Below are 23,105 nucleotides of genomic sequence, written 5' to 3'. Positions count from 1 at the left end.
AGCCAGAAAATTGCATATATTCATGCACGCAGTTAAACAAAATTATTTACAAAGTAAACTATGCATTATTTTAAAATGAAAGATCTTTTTTCGTTCTTTTCGAGCTTCAAATTTTTCTGACTTCATTGAAATCTGAAATGCTGCTCGCCAAGTTTTTCTGAATAGAAAGCATCGCTACCGCAAATATTTTCTGCTTATTTTCTTTATAGTACTGAAACACCTCTCTCCTCCAACAATGTGCATTTTATTAGCGTTTCTTTGTATGAATATAAGGGACAGGGAGTCCATTTCAGTAACCACGTATTTTTGTCTGCTGTTCTACTATAAAGTAGCATGAAATTTAAGATTTTTTTTTCCTTCGAAAATGGAAAAAAAAAATCAGCAATTTAGGCTAAAGAAGACATGAGTATTGGAAGTGAATGATTTGAGATTAAATTTTTATGCTCTCCGCCGGAAATCAAACACGGGATCATGTGCACGAATGAGACAGAGCTAGGAATTAGACCTGTGGTGAGACATTTTCTGCTTCGCGATTCAATCGACCCTCCTTCCCCCCCCCCCCCCCAGAATAGGATTTTTTTTATTTTAAAAATAACACCTATAACAAGAATTTTCACTTTTGTATTATAAATGTAAAATAAAACATTGACTTCGAACGACCGCCTCCCCCTCCCGGAGGTCAGCCTGGATCCGCTCCTGCTACCACCAGATGCGTATTTGTTCTTTGCGAGTTTGTTTTGGGAATAACTTCTTTCTTGCAAACGTCTATATCTCATCCACTCTTATCAATTGTCAAGCGCTGCCAAGCGGAGGAATTCATAACTATTACAGAAGCTGACTATATACTAGTGGTAGAAAAAGGTGCAACTGGAAGGAGTTTAACATATGACAGAGTAAAGAGAGAGAATCTACGCCAAAATAGAAAGTGGGAGAGGAAACTAGAGAACCTCTTGTCATTCAGTTGAATTGCAGAAATCGCCATATTAACTTTCTCTTAAACACTGGAGCGGTAATATGGACCATAAGTTACATTTTCAGAAATGAGTTTAGCTGTAAGGTGATTTGTAAGGAAAATTTCAGAAATGGGAATGTGTCTGTAATTCAAATAGTAAGTCATATTGAAGTATAAATTGCCTGCAACGGAGCGAGTTTGCCACTAGTCGTCGGTGATGCAGTACAGTCGACTTTCGATTTACCGGAAACATCTTAACCGATGCTTGTCAAAAAAAAGAAAAGATTTAAATGTCTTAAAATCATCAGCAGACACTAGAGAGAAAGAGGCAGAGAAGAGACATGGAATTTGACAATGAGATTCAAGTTGACAACAACTTTCAGGTCTCCCTCATTCTTCCTGCTTACCCAAACTTTTTTAACAATCTAACTGTAGTTAAAATTACTTCCTCACGTAACAGAGCATTCCCTTTTTTCTGTATCCCACCTAGTGTCCCTGTTACTTTCAGCATTAGGAACGTGTCTCTATACATTTCTGTTAGATTTTAAAACTATAAGAATCATATCGCTCCTATTTATACCTGAAAGAACCCATATTCATGTAATCACTTGACATAAGAAAGTTCTTTGAAATCTAAATGAAGAAATCTAGCAATGGTCTCTGTCTTTCAATAAGAGAGTCAGTCCCTTGTTTACGATAAAAAGAAGAAAAATGCGAAATGTTACTTGAAAAAACAAGAACTTATCGTGCGGCATTTCGGTTGTGTTGCCCATCGTTTTAAAAATCTTACTTCAATCCTTCTTTTAAAGTGGGTAATTCACACACAATATCAATTTGTTAATGCTTGTCTGGCACCAGTGCAAGAGAGGAAACAGGAAGGCCTTTTCTTTTTTGTTTGTTAATATACTTGATTTGAAACCTTATTAAAACACAGCTTCTGAAAATACACTGCAAGTAAATTGCACATAGCATTTTTCTATTATATACTTGTTATTTACGTTTTTCGTGCTTTTTTCCTGGGATAACTAATTTTGAGTTAGCCGTAGATACCTTCTTCGCTGTTATCCCAGTAAATCCTGAGCCAACTGTACTGTCATTACCTATTCTTGGTATGCAATAGTTAGAACGATTAGTACTGGAATATAAGAAGGCTTTCTGTCCAGTGATGAAAATTTTCCGGAAAATTTTGAAACGGAAAATTTTCCCGGAAAATTTTCCGATTCATAAAAACATACTCCACTTATTCCTACATCATTGTTTAGCCGAGATGTGAGGTGGAAAACTTTCTTCTATATTTTTCCGGAAAATTTTCCGTTCTTAACAAATATCAGTGATTAAGTAACAATTCGTCAGTATTCATAAAATTGATTGAATTCATATATAGAAACGTTAAAAAGAGAAAGATCGTTGAAAGAATCTGAAAATTTTCATGGCTCAGACAATTTTCAGTACGATGTAAGAACTAGTGGAACAATTTTTCATTAATCGAAAAGTTGTCTGTCCTGTACAGTGATGAAAATTTTCCGATTCATAAAAATATATTCCACTTATTCCTACATCGTTGTTTAGTTGAGAAGTGAGTTGGAAAATTTTCTTCTATATTTTTCCGGAAATTTTTCCGTTCTTAACAAATATCAGTGATTAAGTAACAATTCGTCAGTATTCATAAAATTGATTGAATTCATATATTGAAACGTTAAAAAGTGAAAGATCGTTGAAAGAATCTGAAAATTTTCATGGCTCAGACAACTTTCAGTACGATGTAGGAACTAGTGGAACAATTTTTCATCAATCGAAAAATTGTCTGTCCTGTATAATGAAAATTTTCCGATTCATAAAAACATACTCCACTTATTCCTGTATCCTTGTCTAGTAAGATGTGAGGTGGAAATTTTTCTTCTATATTTTTCCGGAAAATTTTCCGTTCTTAACAAATATCAGTGATTAAGTAACAATTCGTTAGTATTCATAAAATTGATTGAATTCATATATAGAATTTTTAAAAAGTGAAAGATCGTTTAAAGAATCTGAAAACTTTCATGACTTAGACAATTTTCCGTATTATGTAGGAACAAGTGGAACAATTTTTCATGAATCGAAAAATTGTGTCCTCTACAGTGATGAAAATTTTCCGGGAAATTTCGAAACGGAAAATTTTCCGATTCGTAAAAGAATTGTCCACTTATTCCTACATCGTTGTTTGACCGTGATGTAAGGTGAAAAATTTTCTTCTATAGAGAGAGAGAAACACTGTGTAAAATTTTATTTCCCAACTTGAAATACAAAATTTTCCGGTTCCCGAAAGCTAATTGGAAAATTATAATTTGTTGCTGACTAACTTTCTTCTACTGAAATTCAAGTTTGTGGCTCTATTTGCAGTTAAATATAATGGAAAATTTTCCACCTAACATCACTATACATAATATCCAAAATTGTCAGGCCTATGAAAAGTGTTTTCCACTTGTTTCTACATCGTGATGAAAATTTTCTGATCTATGAAAATTCCTCTCACTTGTTTCTACAGAGCAATAAAACGTTCCGATTCAGAAAACAGTTGTTTTACTTCTTGCTTCGAAATGATGAAAACTTTCCGACTCATAAAAAATTCTTCAATTTTTCCATATAAGGCAGAAAATATTTCGATTCATGAAAAATTGTTTAACTTGTTCCTACATAGTACTGAAAATTGTCTGAGCCATGAAAAGTTTCAGATTCTTTAAACGATCTTTCAGTTTTTTTTTTTTTAACATTTGTATACATGAATTCAATCAATTTCATGATTGCTGAGGAATTGTTACTTGATTACTGATATTTTTTTAGAACGGAAAATTTTCCGCCTCACATCACTATTTCCGTCTCATATAAACATAACATTACTCGCAATTATAAATACAAGAGGGATCAGATATGACATTTGCGAAGCAATTCATATCGGAATTTCACATTATTTTTCACTTCGAAATTTAGTCACTATAACCCAATACAAAGTATTGATTCCCATGCGAGAAGGTACGACACCAATGTTCAGGAAGGCGTATGAGGTTGTATATTCATTACAGGAGAAAAGAGCGATTTGGAGACGTTATGCAACATGAATGTTTTGGAAAAGGTGCAATTTTCGGATTGGGCCACCCCTCATGGTGGTAGTCAGAAAGAAATATGGGAGACCCGTTATGCTTTGATTTCATTGCTCAACGTTTCAAAAGTTGGATGTTGCAGAGAAGCAAATGTTTATTTTATTATTATTAGTATGTTTTAATTTTTTTTTTTTTTTTTTTTTTTTTAACACTGAAATGATGCTTAAATTAATTGATTAACTTTGTTCTCGAGATAATTGCACTACTGAGTTGGCCGAAATGTTATTTGTGCTATAGTACTCACAATTTTGGGGCGACTGAATTTCCCATAATCTTTTAGCAATATTCACTAAATTTTTCATGGTGATGCAGAACACCGAACGTTCATACTGTTAGTGTGCAAAGGTTCAGAACCTCAGATGATTGATCCTATATGATATGATTTTTAAGGAAACTTTCCACTTTGGTAGAGGTTATTAAATAAACAGTTTGTGTGCTGAGATGTGCGGTCTGTCGAGGAAGTAAATGTACACCTGTTTGAGTTGAAGGGGAGGAGTGTCATTCATGCATTCATACAGTATGTGAAAATTTACCGTGATCTCTGGAAGAACGATATGGCTTTTAGTCCTGTATAACTGATCTAGGTATGGATGAACAAGCAGAATTAACTCTTACAGCAACAAACAAGGAAAATTGTAACAAATGCAAATAATTATTAATATGTATTACTGTAACATTTAAATATTCCTACTAATTCTAAATTTATAATTTTACTCGAGTTCATTAAAATATCTGATTTTTCCAGTTCAGTACATACCACTACTTGCGAATTCATAAAGAAGAAACTACGATAAATTGTAATTAATTTTTTCATTTTTCATGTTTTCAGTCGTATGTGATGAAGGTTACATAATATGTCTTCTAAGACCATGTTTTAACCCTAACCCATTATTCGTGTGTGTAATTTACTATTTTTATCATACATCATTTGTTCTTTAATATATAAACATTGGAATGTCCAGCCGTAATAGGAATTGCTCATTGACTGAGCACCAATGTGAAGAGTGAAGATGAGTAAAGATGTAGTACAGTAAAAAAAATGGGTGTACCCGAAAAAAAAAAATGGTACAGAAACGATTTATGGCTTGTTTGAAAAGTTTGTTTGTACTTCAACACAACCAAAATCCCTCTCGGGAATATCGAGATATGACGTCATCAAAATGGCCGCCCGTAATTTCGCCTGAGTACATATGAAAGTGCATAAAACCTCCACCTTTCGTTAGAAAATTACATGTTCGGTTCATTTTAGGGAATACATTAGAAAATAACTTATGTGAAAAATATCTTACCTATGTTACCATTTCTTAAAGATAGCGTCTAACAATAAAATAAATCGACTTTTCTAAGTGCGCTTTGTATAAGAAACATTTATTTACAACACTACTTACTGCAGAAACCCTTATATCAAAAATCTAGTGAAAAATTCTATGTAATTTTTTCTGTTCGCCACTAGCTAGCACATGTTATTTAGCCAGCAAGATCGTATGATAAATTTCAAAATGGCGGAAATTGCAACTTTTCGTAATTTTCGCAATTAACCTATTCCGCAATTATTAACTAAACCAAACTTATCATAAAGATGGATATATATACGATGTCTGTTGTGTGTTAAAATCAGCATGATTCTGCAAAATCTTTTAACCTCTTCACGGATATGGCATCAAATGATGCCACATATTTATCGGGAAAATAATCCATTTTTTTCTTTCTTCACGAAGAAGAGTGCAAACTGAAGGTAAGTAAAAATAATATTCTGAAGCACTTGTTTTTACTTACCTTCAGTTAGCCTTTTTTTTTTTTTTTTAAATAGGATTATTTTCTCAACTAAATGGCATCATTTGATGCCATATCCATGAAGACGTTAATGTGGTAGCTGTTTTAAAGAAATATACCTTTTCTATTCTTGTTTCTTTGTTTCAAAAAGTTTAAGGAAATATCCACAGTAGTTCTTCATCTCTACCCGACAAAATGGTACAGAATCTTTTAACAGCTAAAATCAAAGTACTTACTATCAACAACAAAATATCCAAAATTCGCCAAAATCCGTCAAGGTTTACGACAATTTTCTGCAATGTATTTCTTGAATAAAAATAAATTTATGAGCAGCAAAAGTATTTATTTGGAAATCAGTAATTACATTTGTATGTTCATCGCCACTGATAATTTCCTTACAATAAGCGCAGCGCTGTTGTACAATAAATGTACGTTGTTCAATCGTTGACACTCGTTATGTTCTTTTCTTTCTTCTTTTTCTTTAAAATTTATTTACCTATGAATGCTAAAGAAGAAAATATCGATTAATAAAAGAAAAAACTCTGATAATATAACATGTAGCACAAAAAGCAAAAGAGAGACTAAGTTCTACCAAATTTCATTTGAGTCCTGCAGCAGTTTACCATTTTCTTCAAGTTGCGGAAATTCAGTGTTCTGGCATTCTTCACCATTACAATGACTACAAGCCACAACGCATTTTAGACCGTACTTACGACATGAACGAACACTTGTTCCACGTGGCCGCTTGGAGGACATCTTGCATTTACAACTTATCGCTTTTAGTAAGTCATCAGGAGCAGGTGCTTGGTCAGTCATAATGGGTGCCAGCTTCCCATGCTTGGGCTTCCACCTCCATTCAAGAGGACAGTAAAAGTTGCTTCCAAGAAACATGAAGATGCACTCACATGCAGTGAAAATATGTTGCTCTTTCTGTGGGTGGCAGTCCCAGGTTGAGGCTGAGAACCACCGATTGCAACTATCTTCATGTGTAGTTGAAAACTGGGACACTGAGGGAGTCGGAGGCGCTACCACCATATAATTTAACAAGAAATTGGAGGCCACTGGATGCAATAGTTTCTTGGGTAAAGTTAACTTTGCCAACCTGTTTACTGAGGATTTGACGACCCTTTAATGCTGTATTTTTTACACAACTTCCTTTTCCACATCCAATGAGAACGGATGTGGTATGGATGAACAACAGATGTGGCTGAAGATTTTCTCCCACATTCTTTAACATATGGTGCATAGTAGTATGTTTAGTTGCACTTTTCCGTTTAGTTCCAGACATGAGCAGACATTAACCATTTCCGATTTTAGATGATCAAGTAGTATAATGAAAATATCTATATCATCAGCAACTACGGTCACTTCATGACCTTCTAAAGCTATCTGAAGTGAGTCTGCAACGACTTCTGTGTCCGCGTTACCAGAAGCTTGAATCACCTTGTGGCCATCGTCTGAAAGATGCTTGCAGAGTATAGAAATGAACTGTCTTTTGTTGTATGGATTTACGAGGAAAGCATTTTGGTTTCTCTGGATTTTCGTGTCTTCAATAACTTTTACGTTGCTGACATAACAGAGCGCCGTTGGTTTATGGTCTTTAATGGAACACTGGTCACCATAGCCATCAAATACTACTATAATTTGATTGGACCTTCCATATTTGCAAAAAAATGTTACTGTTGGCAGATGCCTAAGTAGGTTCCAGTTGTAGGCCATTGAATGTGAAGAAGAGCTCCATCATCTAAGACATATCTGTTACATACTTTAGGTTGTGGAGCATCAAGCATGTCCTTCATTAATATTATTGGATTAGCCTTGTCGGGCTTTCTCATGTAGTCGTCTTTGAACAATGCTGCAGACTCAGCAGTAAGCTTATATTTGAGTTGCTCAGCCACATTTCCATTTCCCTTAGCAATGGTAATATGTCGCAAAAACTGTACGGACGGATCAATATGGAGCACTGTGTGGACAACATTAATTTCTTTCTGTGAAGTTATTAGCGTTTGAACTTGGTCTGCTTTTCGAATTGATGCTTTGCACACTTTCTTGGCGTTCAACGCCTTCTGTATCCTTGTGCCAATTTCTTCAGCGTCATCGCAATTAATCCCATCTTCCAAAATAGCACGAGCACCTGATGACTAATTTCGAAAGTGAATAGTCATTGATGTGAAATTAATTGTGAACTTCAAACCATTCAGATACCTGATTTAGATCTGCTGCATCACGGTTCCTTCTAGTCGTCCTCATTTCAATGTGTTGTTCTCCGGAAATGTGACGATTTACAGTCAGCGAAGTCATAACTTCGTGGACAGCGGATCACATATACATAGTGTGGCCCAAAGCAACCTTACATTGTCAGAGAATCTCCTTTCTTGAGTCATTGCCTCTTAATTAGCGTTTGTTCAATGACAAGGTCTGGCCATAAACAAGCCCATTCGCAACTCATCGACAGATTGTACAGGCATTTGATATGAATTGCTCATAAAACCACTGAGATGTCGGAAGTTTGTACATGAATTGCAAGTACAGGCAAGCACATTTTGCGTATCGTATGTGTCCAGTTGCTGCAGAGAGACTGAGCATACGACTGACAGCAAAGAATTACAAGTGTCAATCACCAATACGCTCAGCATGAACAAATAATTTCACAGTTTCCACATACTCGAGATACTGCAACCACAGTCGTGATATCCGGGAATTTTCTGGAAGAAATTCTTTCTACTTCTGGAGTTGTGGGTCCACTACAAGTACTTTACTGAAGTCATAGTCGCTTAATACTTTAAACGAGAAAATACACTAGCACGATAAAACAGGTTACAGTACTGGTACTAGGCTCGTTTGAATGTTAATGATATACTCAAATGCTGATATAAATATATTTGCGCATATATATATATATATATATATATATATATATATATATATATATATATATATATAAGAATTTTAAAGTTATTTACCATTAAACACGGTAATGCACAGTATGAAAGTAGATTTATTTTATTCTTAGACGCCATATTTAAAAATGGCGGCAATGTATGCATGATATTTTTCACATAAATTCGTTTCTGATGTATTCTCTAAGAAATGGACCGAAAATTTAACTTTCTATTGAATGGTAGAGGCTTTATGCACTTTTCAATGTACTGAGGCAAAATTAACTGGCGGTCATATTGATGACGTCATATCTTGATATTCCCGAGGGGGATTTTTTGTTATGCTGAAGTACACACATAAACCTTTCAAATAAGGTATAAATCATTTCTGTACAAATTGTTTCCGGGTGTCACCTAAATGAAGGGTTCTGCTAGTGTACTAATGAGGAAGCAGGTTGATTTATGTAGTGGTTAACGTAATGCACAGTTAGCTAGAGACTGAGGTTCGATTGACTGTCCAGTCGCAAGTTTTTAAAGTTTTTTATTGTCACACATTATGTATGACGGTATAATATGACCTTTTAAAGAGATGGGTAGCCAGACTTTTGGGAAGAATATTTTATATTTATCTTCGTAATAGTTCCACATTTGTAGCCATTCTGCGAATTGGATGTGGTATTCATTGAGGTATGTTGCATATAAGTAAATTACTAAACTGAAATACGTTGGTTTCTCCATTGGTATATACAGGATTCACCTTGTAGATTTTTAATTAAATTTTAATAGACAGTAAAGTGTTAGTTTATAGTATATATATCTTAAGATAGCTTTTCTTTTATTGCAGCATGCATTGAGATTAATTGCATTCCGTCAGATCCACAAGGTGTTAGGTATGGATCCTTTACCTCCACCAAAATTTACTCGAGGGAGATTCAATCGTAAACGCAGGAGAGACAACAGCAGTGGGGAAGGTAATGACTCGGAAGGTATGGTATAAATTATTTAACATGTCTTCTAAACATTTTAAGTGATAGACTAATGGGATGAGATTGGAATTATTTCCTACGTTTTGCAATTGATAATTATTTGTTAATTTAGTTTTATGCAATTAAATCGTTGAATCGCGTACTGTTTTTTTCAGTCTTCCTCTTGCTTACCGTGGTCCTGTAATCCAGCACTTGGAGGCGAGATAGTATGGTGAGGAGCAGCGAGACGAGGCGATTTTGAGTTTAACACCCAGTTTCAGCAGCGAGGCTATATGAGACGTGGACCTACTGATTAACGTGGAATCCGAACCACGTGAGCTCCCGCCCGGAATCGAACCCGTGTCTCCCACGCCAAAGGCGCGTACGCTAACCGCTTAGCCACGAAGGAACTCTGGTGAGGAGTAGGCCACAGTAAGTATCGATCTTGTATGATGGCGTGTTTACCCACCAACTGGACCGAATTCAGGTCCCAATCGTAATTCGGAGCCTACATTAATAGTTGGTTTCGTCCTTTATAACCACGATGTTGCACAAAGACACGACACCCAAATACTGCGTAAAATCATTCATTAGAGTTGTAAACAGTACATCATCAGTATTTCTTCATGTGAAGCGTAAGATATTGATTAAAACTGCGATAGTTGAGAGAAAATATTTACGATCTTACGTCTTAAACAATTTAGTCTGAAAATTATTTAACTTCCATTTACACATCACGTAAATTTTCTCTGCATATAAAATATTAAAAATCTGATCATCATATCATATTTATCATTTCACATATTTGCTAATGTGTCAGAAATATATTGGAAAGTGTTATTGCTATTTGACATTATCCTACTGGATCACAGCGGAATATTTACTTCCAGTTTACTGAGAATAACTCAAGACATAAGATCAAGTTATGGTATATATGTTGTGCATATTAGTGAGCTATAATATGCAACTGATACTGTTCCGTTTATGTACTTCATTATTTATAATCATGTTTTCAGAGGCGCTATTGTATGAGAAAGGATAGATAATAAATATACGAGTGCCTATCCTAAACATAACTAACACATTATCGAAATTAATCCCTTGGTTCGCATGTGAATCTAATGAAACGTACTTTATCGGCACAAGCTAGAGTTAACATGATAACGAAAGAAAAACAAAACATAGACTTCTCACTGAAAGAAACTCACTAATACAATTTGCATTCGAGCATTACTATAATAAAAATCACTAGCAAACCCAGACGTCCTGCGCAAGCGCAGGACACTATTGTCTGACCCCATGTTGCGTGACACGGCATGATAAAAATTACCCCAGGCCCGAATGTCATATGTTGAAAATTTGATAGAGATCGGTTGGGTGGTTCAAGAGTTAAGTTCTATTTATTTTTATATATTAATCTCCCCTCCCCCTCCCCTAGGTTCTACCGTCAAAGTAAAATATAAAAAAAAAAGGAAGGGAAAAAAAGGATGGATCGAGATTGGATCAGGTGGTTCAAGAGTTAGGTGTTATTAATTTTTATGTATCTTTCCCCTTCTCTCCTCCTCCCTAAGTTCTACTATCAAAGGGATATAATAAAAACCACCCCAGGTCCGAACCTCATCTATGTTGATAATTTGATTAAAATCAGTTCGGTGGTTTAAGCATGATGAAGTCACAAAGACACTTTAATTTTTATTTTCTTTTATGTATATGTCCCCCTTCCCCTCCCCTACATTGTGCCGTCAAAGTAAAATGATGAAAACATCTTTGATCCAAACCTTATCTTTGTTGAAAGTTTGATCGAGATCGGTCGGGTGGTTCAGGAATTACTCAGTTTTATTGATTTTCATATATTTATCCTCCTTCCCTCCCCCAAGTTCTATCATCAAAATAAAATAATAAAAAACTTCCCAGGTTTGAACTTCACCTATGTTGAAAATTTGACACGATCGGGTGGTTCAAGAGTTATTAACTCACGAACATGCTCACTTTTATTTTTATATTGATTTTTTTATATCTCCCCTCCTCCCCCATCCCTACGCTGTTCCGTCAAAGTGAAATTGTAAAATCCATCCCAGGCACAAACGTCATCTATGTTGAAAATTTGATAGAAATTGGTCGCTCGGTTCAAAAGTTTCATTTATGTTTTTATAATTCCCCCTCCCCTAAGTTCTACCGTGAAAGTGAATAGCTAAAAACACTCCCAGGCGAGAACTGCATCTACGTCAAAAATTTGATGGAGATTGATAATATAATAATAAATTTGAGAATATATTTCTTATTCATTTTGTCTGCCATGCTTGTCAGAAATTATATACTTTATGCTGGGAGTGATAATATAATAATAAATTTGAGAATATATTTCTTATTCATTTTGTCTGCCATGCTTGTCAGAAATTATATACTTTATGCTGGGAGGGTGCTGAAAAGAGAGGGGCAAAATAAAACATCGTGCCCCCTCCTAAATTTTAAATTTTGTTACGTGGTTACTCAAATTATTACTAAAGAAAGCACTTTAAACTAAGGTGTCTAAGATTACTACATTAGGTAAGGGTGGCATATTCAATAATAATAATAATAATATTTATTATTATTATTATTTATTATTATTTATTATTATTATTTATTATTATTATTATTATTATTTGAATGTCCTTGGAGTACCGAAGTTGTGACGAATCATTACTTGTAGAGGTTTAAGATGAGTGCTCATAGGGGAGGACAAAACGGAATTTTTCTGTCTGACACTCTAACGTAAAGATTATATGCCGAAGGTAAGAAGCATCATCATTCTACAATTGGTTGCTTTTACGTAGAATATCAGTTACTTGAGTTCTCTTCCTTCGGGCCACTTACCTCATGTGGTAAATTCAGAACAAATTCAATTCAAGAGAAATACATTGTAAAACTTTTCCGTAATTAAATATATATAGGGAAAATTAAACATTTAATAGGTAAATCTCTTATCAATGATGTAATTTTCCCCGCTTGTTACTGCAAAACTATCCTGTATTTTGTGCAAATTTGGGATTTTTCACTTGCGTCCTTTCTGAGATATTTGATGGTGAAAATACATGATTTTCGAAAATTCGCAATTTTTAAAAATTCCAAAAAATAAAGTATATGGTTCTTAGATCTGAAACTTGTTTGGGACGTTGTCTATTATCTAGTCTCTATGTAGACAAAAAATTGAAGGTGAGTCTTATTTATTTAGTTTCAAAATGTACATTCCGAAACGGATATTTTTACGTTTCCAACATCAATGTTCAGAGCTTTGTTCCCCGACGTTCTAAAGTACGTCTCAATGTCCACAGAACACAGAATGTTGTCCATTCCATTATCTTTTATATGGTTTTGGTTTGAACTCATTATCTTTAAAACCTAAAAGGTTACAGCGTTTAACGGAATCCTCTGAAAAGTTCAAAATACGCTCAGGGGCCTATACAAAATGGCCGCTACGACAAAATCTGCGCGGTAAAAAAAATAAATGAATACCAGTTTTCAGCTCCCAGAATATGGTACAAACTTAGGTTTAAAAAAAGTATTAAAAAAATCAATAACTGAATTTTGTCAGCAACAGTCATTGGTCTATTTCATTTGGATTGACCACCATATAAGGTTAAGGAGAAACAGGTATTGTGAAGATTGGGCCGTAAGAGATCTTCCTTGGTGAAATTCACTTAAGTCGTCAATGACATTGAACAAAGACCTGTATTTCTCTTTCTCGTTGGAGCTTCCGGATAGTTGCAGTGTTAATAAAAGATTCAGTTGGAATTCTCGAGAGTTACCTGGCGTAACATACTGAATCCCTGCAATAGCATGAAGAGTGCCTTTGTTATGAAGACTGCACTAATTTACAACAGCATTATCAAAAACATGCTGGAGAAATCCATCTGAATGAATATCTGGGTAGTCGGCGGTGCTAGGTGCATGGTAGCTTATAGTGATCTTTATTATGAACAGTTTTTGATAATATTCATTTTATTTTGTGCACTGGACTTTAAGAAGCGCATCTGTAACTGTAAGAGGACGTCCCCGCGATTTTATGGGAGTTACTTTCGTACAAGTATTCATAAATACGTTTGAACTATAACAAATTGCATTACCTTTATAGGAATATCTTTTGCCAGAGGTCAATAGTAGGACGAGCTTTCTGACCAATCAGCCGACAGTTCCATAGACCTTGATTTCCTATGAAAACAAAAACTAGATACATATATTACGCGAGTTCCTCATCAAAAACCTTCATTTACGTGATTTCCCCATCAATAACCTTCGTGCAGTACGCGGTATGCCCTGGCTCGAAGATGATTACTAAGCGAATAATCTTCTGTTGCATGCATTCCGTAATAAAATCTGTGCGGGAAATATTACAAACTATACTGTTCATCAACCAGTTCCATCAGTTCCTTCATCGAATTACCGTCTCTCTAACTTCGAAGTATAAATGGGATGGTAAACTGACATATACAAAGATGTAAGGTGAAATTTGGATTTACTGAGAAACTTGCAGAGCTAAATATCTGAAACTATTGTGTTTCACCCATATCACGCTAACATTCGGACATTTACATATACGAGGCTTAGTTAAAAAATAACGGGACTCTCCACCCTGTCAGTAGTATACGCGGAGCATCTGCGCAGAGCGTGTCCTTGAATCTTCAAGAAGACACACATATGAGGCTTAGTTAAAAAATAACTACTGGCAATTCTATCACTAGTATATGTGGAATAGTGGGAAGCGCATTCGCGGGGAGCAGCCTTGAACCTTCGAGAAGGGAATGATACACATGAATTGGCGCTCACAATTGGGTTTAGTTTGTTAGCAGCGATTGAAGAGAGGTGTGTACAATCGTGTTCCCAGAAGAATGGCAAATGGGATAAGTGAGCAGCGCATTTAATTGAAATTACTTGTGAAATTGAAGAAATTACCGAGTGAATGTGTGAAACTGTTACAGGAGTGTATGGCGATAATATGATTTTATGTACACCAGTGTTTTGAATGACACAAACGCTTCATCAAGGGACGCGAGAATGATTAAAAACCCGGTCATCATGTCACAGGAAAATGTGGAAAAAATAAGACATTGTTCAAAAAGACGCATGTCAGCATTCGAATGATAAAACATGGTGAACATCGATAAAGAGTCTGTCCACGCAATTCTGCACGATCATTTGAACATGCGCAAAGTTTGTTCTGAAACTGTACCAGGAATCTCACACAGCAGCAAGATTTCCGGAAACACGTGTATAGTGACACAATGAAATGTCTGGAAGCAGTATCGGACTTAAGGAAAAGCATTGGTGAGACACATGGATGGTTCAGTATGGTCCTAAAATGAAAAAGCAATCCATACACTCGAAAGCTCACCACCACGAATGAAAAATACATGCAAGGGTATATCGAAAGTGAATGTCATGCACCATGTGTTCTTTTTTATATTAATAGTCTACTCCTGATCGAGTAAGTACCACCAGGTCAGACAGCGAATAAGCAGTATTATTGGCAGGTGTGGTAAAATTGCGAGAACGCGTAATAAAGAAAAGCCCCATCGTGTAAGAGAAATGAATGGATTGTGCATGACGACAATGCTCCTTCGCACACTGCTTTGACCACTGTTAAAACACACCTGACTTGGCACCTGGATTTTTTTTTTTTTCCGAAAGTGAAATTTGCCTTCAAGGGGACTTATTTTCGGACTGTCAAATAGATGAAGCAGAAAACAGCAGCGGTACTCAAGACAGTGACACCTAAAGATCTCAACTGCTTCGAACAATGGAAACTTCGTATGCAAACATGTATAAAGAGAGGAGGGGAACATGTTGAAGGGGATCACCTATAATTTCTAAGTTTGTTACAATAAAATGGACTTTGGTATCAGTCCCGTTATTTTTTACCCAGACGTCGTATACATTAATATTCGACATAGCAACCATTGTGGTCCAAACCTTCATACAAACATGACACCAAATCGTCCGTGCCCTTTACAAAGAAATGTTGCTCCATGTTCCTACCTCTAACCAGATATCCGCAGCCTGTTGTGCATTTTCCAGTGTATCGAAATGCTACGAAAATGTTTCCTTAGAGGTTTAAACAAATTGTCGGAAGGGGCTGAATCAGGGCTATACGGAGGATGTTCAAGAATTACGCAGTTGAAACTCATGATACCTGTACAGGTCTGTTGGGCTGCATGTGATTGTGCATTATCGTGCAGTAACACTGACGTATATCTCCTTTTAGCCTGTCCAAGATATGGCAGTACGTGTCCGCAGTAATATTCGTACCCTTGCCAGAAATTCAACATGAATAACACCCTGATGGTCCCAAAACACAGTAGTCGTTGTTTCCTTTGCAAATGTTGTGATCTTTAATTTCTTGGCCGGCAGTGACGACAGTTTCCATGTCATGGAGTTTTGATTCAGGAGTCCATAGAGCTATTGGGGTTTCATCACCCATTATGATGCGATGAAGGAATTTCCTTCGTGGGCATATCGGGTAAAGTATGTCCGAGAAATGTCCATTCCAAGTGTTTTTGGTCCTCACTCAGATGTTTTTTCTGAAGTCAATTTGGTCGTGAACGATAGTTCTCACTTAACTATATGAGATTGGCAATGCATCTGCAGTGTCATGCAACCTTACTCTTCTCTCTTCACGAATCATCACATCGACATCTCTCTCTCTCTCTCTCTCTCTCTCTCTCTCTCATACACACACACACACATGCGCGCGCGCGTACGTTGCAGGTCTACCACTTCTGTTACTGTCTCACACTCCTACTACTCACAAATTCGTTGCACCACACATACACTTGTTCCTTCGACATAACACTCTACATAGATCTTCACCAGTTCTCGATGAAGTCAGATGGTTTCTGTCCCTTGGCAAAAAAAAAAAAAAAAACTAGTAACACACTTCCTCCTTGGAGTAATTTTTAAGTCGATGCACCATCTTTAAATTGCTCTAGGTACTAGAGAGGTTGATGAAGAAGGCTGTAATTGCCTCAGAGTTCCGTTACCTTGGTATCTGCAACATACAAAAATAATAATAATAAATAAAATTAGCTACACAAAAACGTGGTTTTTAGAGAGAAATTCACCTTACTTTTGATGCCCTATATTTTATATTACATATATATAGTATCTCAAAAGTCCCCTGACATAGGATAACTCCGTTATTATCCGAATTATAACAAATGCAAGAGGAGAAACCGTCTCCAAATACGTTGTTTTCAATCTCAAATGAAGGGATTTTTTAAATCGGACAAGCCCTTTGTGTTGTACACTCTCTATTCGCCCAATCTTCAATGAAAATGCAACGTTGCTATTTACCTGGACCCACAACATAAATGAATAACTGTGTATGCCTTTCTCTCTTCCTCTCTGCTTCTGTCTGTGTTTGCGAATATATAATACACCATAAAGTCTGGGTACATGGAAAAAAGCACAGTTTAGTCAATTTAATGTTAATGAATAATGTTTTCAACATGATTTCCGTGCTGTTTAATGCATAATTTGATGCCCTTTGCAAAATAAAAATGAACTCGATGGAACAGATCTGAATTGCCGTAGCTTTCGGCGCACTGATTGGTAATGCGTTCTTTCAGGTGGTTTAAATTTCTCATCTTCGAGTAACTTTTTCTTTGAGCATACTCCAGAAAAAGAAATCAAGGGAAAGTAGATCTGCCGAACGAGGAGACAACTCCACATGACCTCTTCTCCCAATCCAGTGAGAAAAATTTTCATTCAACCAATCTCTAACATCTACAGCAAAATGGGCAGGGGTCCCATCCTGCTGAAACCAGTCTGAAAGTCCCTCACCCAAACGCTCGATTTGTGTCATCAATTTGTCTCTCTGCATGTTCAGATAAGTCTCACCCGTTAGATGTTCATCAAAGAAGAAAGGTCCTAGCACATGAACTTTCCACAAACCACGCCACACCACATCATCCCTTTTTGGCAACCCTGCTGTTTAGATGGACTGATCGATTGTTTTGAGATCAGTATCGAAAATTCTATCTGTTCACTTCACCATTGGTATAAAACAGATTCATCATTGAACAACACACAGTCTTTAGTAAAATTGATATTTTCATCCAATTTATCTGCAAACCATCCACACATATGCATACGTCTATCAGGGTCATCGTTTAAGTGATGCAATATCTGTAACTACGGATGAAACTTCTCTGCTCTGTAATTTTTGTGGATGGTTGATCTTGGAACACCCAACTCCGTGGATGTCCGACGAAGCTATTTCTTTCAGCTAGCATAAACCTTAGCCAAGACAGCCTCTTTCGTTTCGTCTGAAGTCTTTGGTTGTCCGGAACGGGATTTATCCGATACACTGCTTGTTTCTTTAAACGTGGTGATTAATTTTCGGACAGCAGTAAAACAAATAGATTGACGATGAGGGTGTCGAAGGTTGAATTCTTCCGCCATTTTGTGATAAGACCATCCTTCTCGTCCAAAGAGTACCAACTCGACTCGTTCTTCTTTAGATGGAGCCATCATTCAGTTTGGAAAAACAAGTTATTAGAATTCCCTTTGTACCCAGGCATTAGTGTTTGTTACCGCTCAAGTTGATAACTAAGGAAGAGATTATTAAAATTGGTTTCGCATCCAGTTTACACAAAATCCGAAACTTCAGTTGTCTTATGTGTTATATAAAACAAGAGGCTATCGATATGAAACCTTCACACCTGCCTGCATGTAACAAAATTAATCTTTTGCCAGTTGGGACAGGTTTGTACTTTGGGACGTGTCGACTCAGTCTGGCATCTGGTATTTGAGTGATTAACATTTAGCATATTTCATCAAACCATACAATACTCTCAGGTTCGATATTGGCCGCTCACAAGAAAGAACACCGTCTAACAATGATATCCTCCCTCTCATGTAAAATCTTGCTTCCTAAAGTTTTTGTATATCGAAACCCTATCTTTTATAAAAGTAATCTGCGCAGAGTTGTATTCTCACTCGTGAGTAAAAACTCTTTCCGAAATGAATCAAGGAGAGAATTTAAAGTTGGATACTTCTTTTGTTGAGTACTGTCTATAAATTAGGTCAAATTGCATCCTTCGTGAGTCCTCTACGGTTCAATTTTAGACTTCCTCGTAATTTTTTTTATATACCAGTTATTGTGATACTAAAGAACTATCGTCAGTGTCCTCCAACTTTTCTGCAATGACGCGAATAATAGTTTATTCGCAGACTTTCAAAAATTTCAAAATGCACTTGAGCATCTGTTCTACGGCAAGAAATGTGGATCTTTATTTCCTTTCTTCCCTTCGAAATACACAGTGCGTTATGTCATTTCCTGTCAGACTTCTGTATGTTAAACAACTTGTCTTATTCCTTGTGTTCTAGCATGTTCAGTCGTCATATTTTGGTCAATCCAAATAAAATCGACCAATGCTGGTTGCTGACAAAATTTTATTTCTGATTTAATTTTTTTTACCTAACTTTGTACCATATTCTGGGAGTTGAAAACGGGTATTCATTTGTTTCTTAGCCGCGCAGGTTTTGTCGTAGCGGCCATTTTGTGTAGACGCCTGAGCGTATTTTGAACTTTTCAGAGGATCCCGTTAAACGCTCTAACTTCTAGGTTTTAAAGATAATGAGTTCAAACCAAAATCGTATGAAAGATAATGGAATGGACAACATTCTGTATTCCGTGGACATTGAGACATACTTCAGAACGTCGGGGGGAAAAACTACATTCATGTTGGAAAAAAATGTCCCTTTCGGAATGTACATTTTGAAACGAAATAACTCTTCATTTTTTTTTTTTTCTTTCTTTCTTTCTTTCTTTCTTTCTTTCTTTCTTTCTTTCTTTCTACATAGAGGCTAGATAATAGACAACGTCCCAAACACGTTTCAGATCCGAGAACCGTATACTTGATTTTTTGGAAATTTTGAAACATTGCGAATTTTCTAAAATCGTGTATTTTCATCCGCAAATATCTCAGGAAGGACACAAATGAAAAATCACAAATTTGCACAAAATACATGATAGTTTCGCAGTAACAAGTGGGTAAAATTGCATGACTGAGACTTGAATGGTTTCTGAGTTGTTTTTACTTTCTGGAAGTACTGAAGTACTGCAATCAGTAAATTGATCTAGTTGTAACAATAGATAATATCTGATTTGTGTTTGCGTCAGAGGTACAACTCTATGATATGATCTGGTATTGATAATTCTTTTACAAGTAGCAAATCTCGAATTTCTTGCGATTTGACTGCACTTCTTCTAATGAAACATAGATGAATTGTATGCGTGAGATACTATCAGCACAAAACCTGAACATGTGTTCAGCTGTTAAAATAAGAATTTTACATCATTCTCTTTTCTCAGAAACTACTCAAGTCTCAGTGATGCAATTTTACCCACGTGTTACTGCACAACTATAGTCTATTTTGTGCAAATTTGGGATTTTTAAATTGCGTCCTTCGTGAGATATTTGGTGGTGAAAATACACGAATTTTTAAAATTCGCAGTGTTTAAAAGTTTCCAAAAAATCAAGTATATAGTTCTCAAATCTGAAACTTGCTTAGGACGTTGTCTATTATCTAGTCTCTATGTAGACAAAAAATTGAAAGTGAGTCTCGTTTATTTCGTTTCAAAATATACATTCCAAAACGGTCATTTTTAGGTGTCCAACATCAATGTCTCGACGTTCTAAAGTACGTCTCAATGTCCACAAAACAGAGAATGCTGTCCATTCCATTATCTTCCATATGGTTTTGGTTTGAACTCATCTTTAAAACCTAAAAAGTGAAAAGCGTTTAACGGAATCCTCTGAAAAGTGCAAAATATGCACACGCGCCTATGCAAAATGGCCGCTACAAACCAACCTGTGCGGCTAAAGCATAAATGAATACCCATTTACAACTCCTTGAATGCGGTACAATCTTAGGTTAAAAAGAAAATTATTTAATTAATTTTATCAGCAACCTTTGACCTGGAAATTGGTCGATTTCATTTGGATTGCCCCATTTATCTTTTGTAAACACGGCACTTACCAACTGTTCACAATTAACTATTAGTATTTCGTAAAGAACACTTAAAACACCATATATTAAAACTACTGTTAAACAGGCATCACTATGTTACAACAGAAATAACTACTGGCAGAGTATTTAACTTTCAGCTACCGGCAACAGCGCGGTGAGTGACCTTGGTTGCCTAAAAACAGTGTGAAGGATTAGTGCAGTGATTAGAGAACCTCCTTTTCGTTTTATTTAAAACACGTATAGCTGCCTAAGTTTGTATTGTTATTGGTAAATGAAGTATGGTTTTAAGAATTGAATGCTGAAAAAGGACCCTAAACTTAAGATGAACAAATCTCTAATGAGCTCCCCACAGGTGCATACGCACATAAAACAGGGGATCCAAGTTGCCATAGATACATGCATTTTCGTGTTTATTTCGTTAGGAATATTGGTCACTGACATTACGAATGTGTGAAACCTTTCAAGTAATATCATAAAAATAAAATACCAACTCATACACAAAATTTTGATCATTAACCAATGAACTTAAAAATTATGTATCCCGATTTCTAATGCAGAAAAGAAAAAAGTGTTTATAGCAGTTTCCTTACAAACAGTTAAAAAAAAATAATAAAATAAAAAAATAACGAAAGCTGTCCTTTCCTCCCTTCACGCTTGAGCTTGAATAGCACTTTATGTAATGTTCCCAAGTAGATTTTTTTTTTTTTTTTTTTTTTTTTTTTTTTTTTTTTTTTTTTTTTTTTTTTAACTACTTGTGTCTTAAAACACACTTCTCTTTTATGTGTCTGCGTTCGAAACTTTTGCATGGCTCGTGTGCTGGTCAAGAGAGGGAAGGGAGATGTCAACTTCAGTCAAGCGGTGTTGCAAAGAGCAGGTATACTATTGTCACCAGATACGCTTAAGCCAAAGGGAAAATGCCTATTTAGTCAAGTGTACTTTTGATGTTTCCATTTATAACCTGCGGTGAATGGTTCATGTAGCTACTAATAAAAATAATTGTAGTTGGGCAGCATTCTCGACTAGATCAATTCAATGCTTACCTGACTGGTGCAAGTCATTGCTTACTTGTGTTTGATCATATGGAAACACAGGCATTGTAAGGTTCGGTGGATTCGAACGTTTTAATCCATCTCATCCCAATAATTTGTATTTGACGTACATAGTTATACTGCTTTTCAAGTGTTTGTGTTGAACATTCCAATTGTATCTTCAATGATTTTTTTTCTTTTCTTCAAATCGTTGTCAGAGATCAAATCATTGAAGAAAACAGTTTTCTAGTTATTGTTGTTGTTATTATTAATTTTATTACTGTTATTATTATTTTACTTTCAAGGTGGAGACGGCAAAAAAGACAAGAAGGAAGATGGCATAGAAGAAAAGATGGACACTGAAAAAACAGATTGTCACAAATAAAGGTCTTTGCTTAAAGTATATATTCCTGTGTGTTGTACGTGAGCCTTAGGTTTTATGCTGGAAGAAAGAGAAACCCAAACGAAATGGAAAGAAGAAATAAAAATTATATTCCAAGTCGTCTCTTCTGGTGCAGAAACAGTAGTCGTCAATTTTGAACATTTAAAAAAATATAAACAAAACTGTGTTCTGGTCTATATATATATATATATTTTTTTTCATGTACAGTAGGCACATTTACGAATGATATTCGTATATGTTTATTTTATTCCTTTTTGTAGTTTCAAAACGTAATCTTGTTATCTTAGGTGCAATACTGTAGTAATTAACAACCCACAAATAATTGCGTATATAATTAAATATGTTTCCAGATGCAGATTTTATGGATATTGACACTGCATTGTTCAATAGTTCCTGCAACTTAGGAATTTACCTTTCTTTGTCTTTGTATCATCTTGTTAACCTCTATGAATTCAGCTTGATATTTGTATTACAAAAAGCAAGAACTGTTTTGGTCATCTTACAGTTAGTTTGTGACTAAATCATTCCTTCAAATTTTATTTTATGTATTTGGCATGGAAATAAAAAGTTAAATACATATATTCTAATATTTCATTATAATCAAGACACTTCAATAAAAAGAAAACCAATAGCCTATATGTGTTTAGGTAAGAGAAAAAAATAAATAAAAATGAAAGTCTCTGCATATTGTGTAATGAGAATTGTGCAGAAATAGAAGAGGGGAGGCCATTTAAGTACTGTCTAGGGGGGGGGGACATCTTACTTTGAACAGATGGATTTTATATCAATTACAGCACGTATATGGACTACATACTGTATACGCATTCTGAAGTGCTAGTGCAGCAGTATAGTGGTACAGATTGCAAACAACGTCAGATCGGAGCTCTATCCAGTTACAAATCAAAATGTGTTGAGGTCCTTCTATCGACATTCACGCCATCTGGAGAATTTTGTT

At 35.6% G+C, this 23,105-nt stretch overlaps 1 protein-coding gene across 7 annotated transcripts in view; it reads left to right on the top strand.

Annotated features, from left to right (window-relative positions):
- Zn72D (Zinc-finger protein 72D) overlaps positions 1 to 22,731 on the top strand; it is a 396,471-nt gene extending 373,740 nt beyond the window's left edge. For 6 of the 7 annotated variants that reach the window (XM_081733834.1, XM_081733837.1, XM_081733836.1 and 3 more), the window contains 2 exons: positions 9,586 to 9,727; positions 22,053 to 22,731. In XM_081733834.1, coding sequence (XP_081589960.1) covers positions 9,586 to 9,727; positions 22,053 to 22,132 — 222 coding nt within the window. In that variant the 3' untranslated portion in view covers positions 22,133 to 22,731. The remainder of the gene's footprint in view (positions 1 to 9,585; positions 9,728 to 22,052) is intronic. The other variant, XM_081733835.1, reaches the window with a different exon arrangement.
- Positions 22,732 to 23,105: the final 374 nt, after the last annotated feature.

Source organism: Thermobia domestica, chromosome 12, assembly GCF_964235325.1.
Source record: "Thermobia domestica chromosome 12, izTheDome1.hap1.1, whole genome shotgun sequence".
Taxonomy (NCBI): Eukaryota; Metazoa; Arthropoda; class Insecta; order Zygentoma; family Lepismatidae; genus Thermobia; species Thermobia domestica.
Note: the sequence above shows the minus strand (reverse complement) of the source record. Positions and strands in the feature narration are given on the sequence as shown.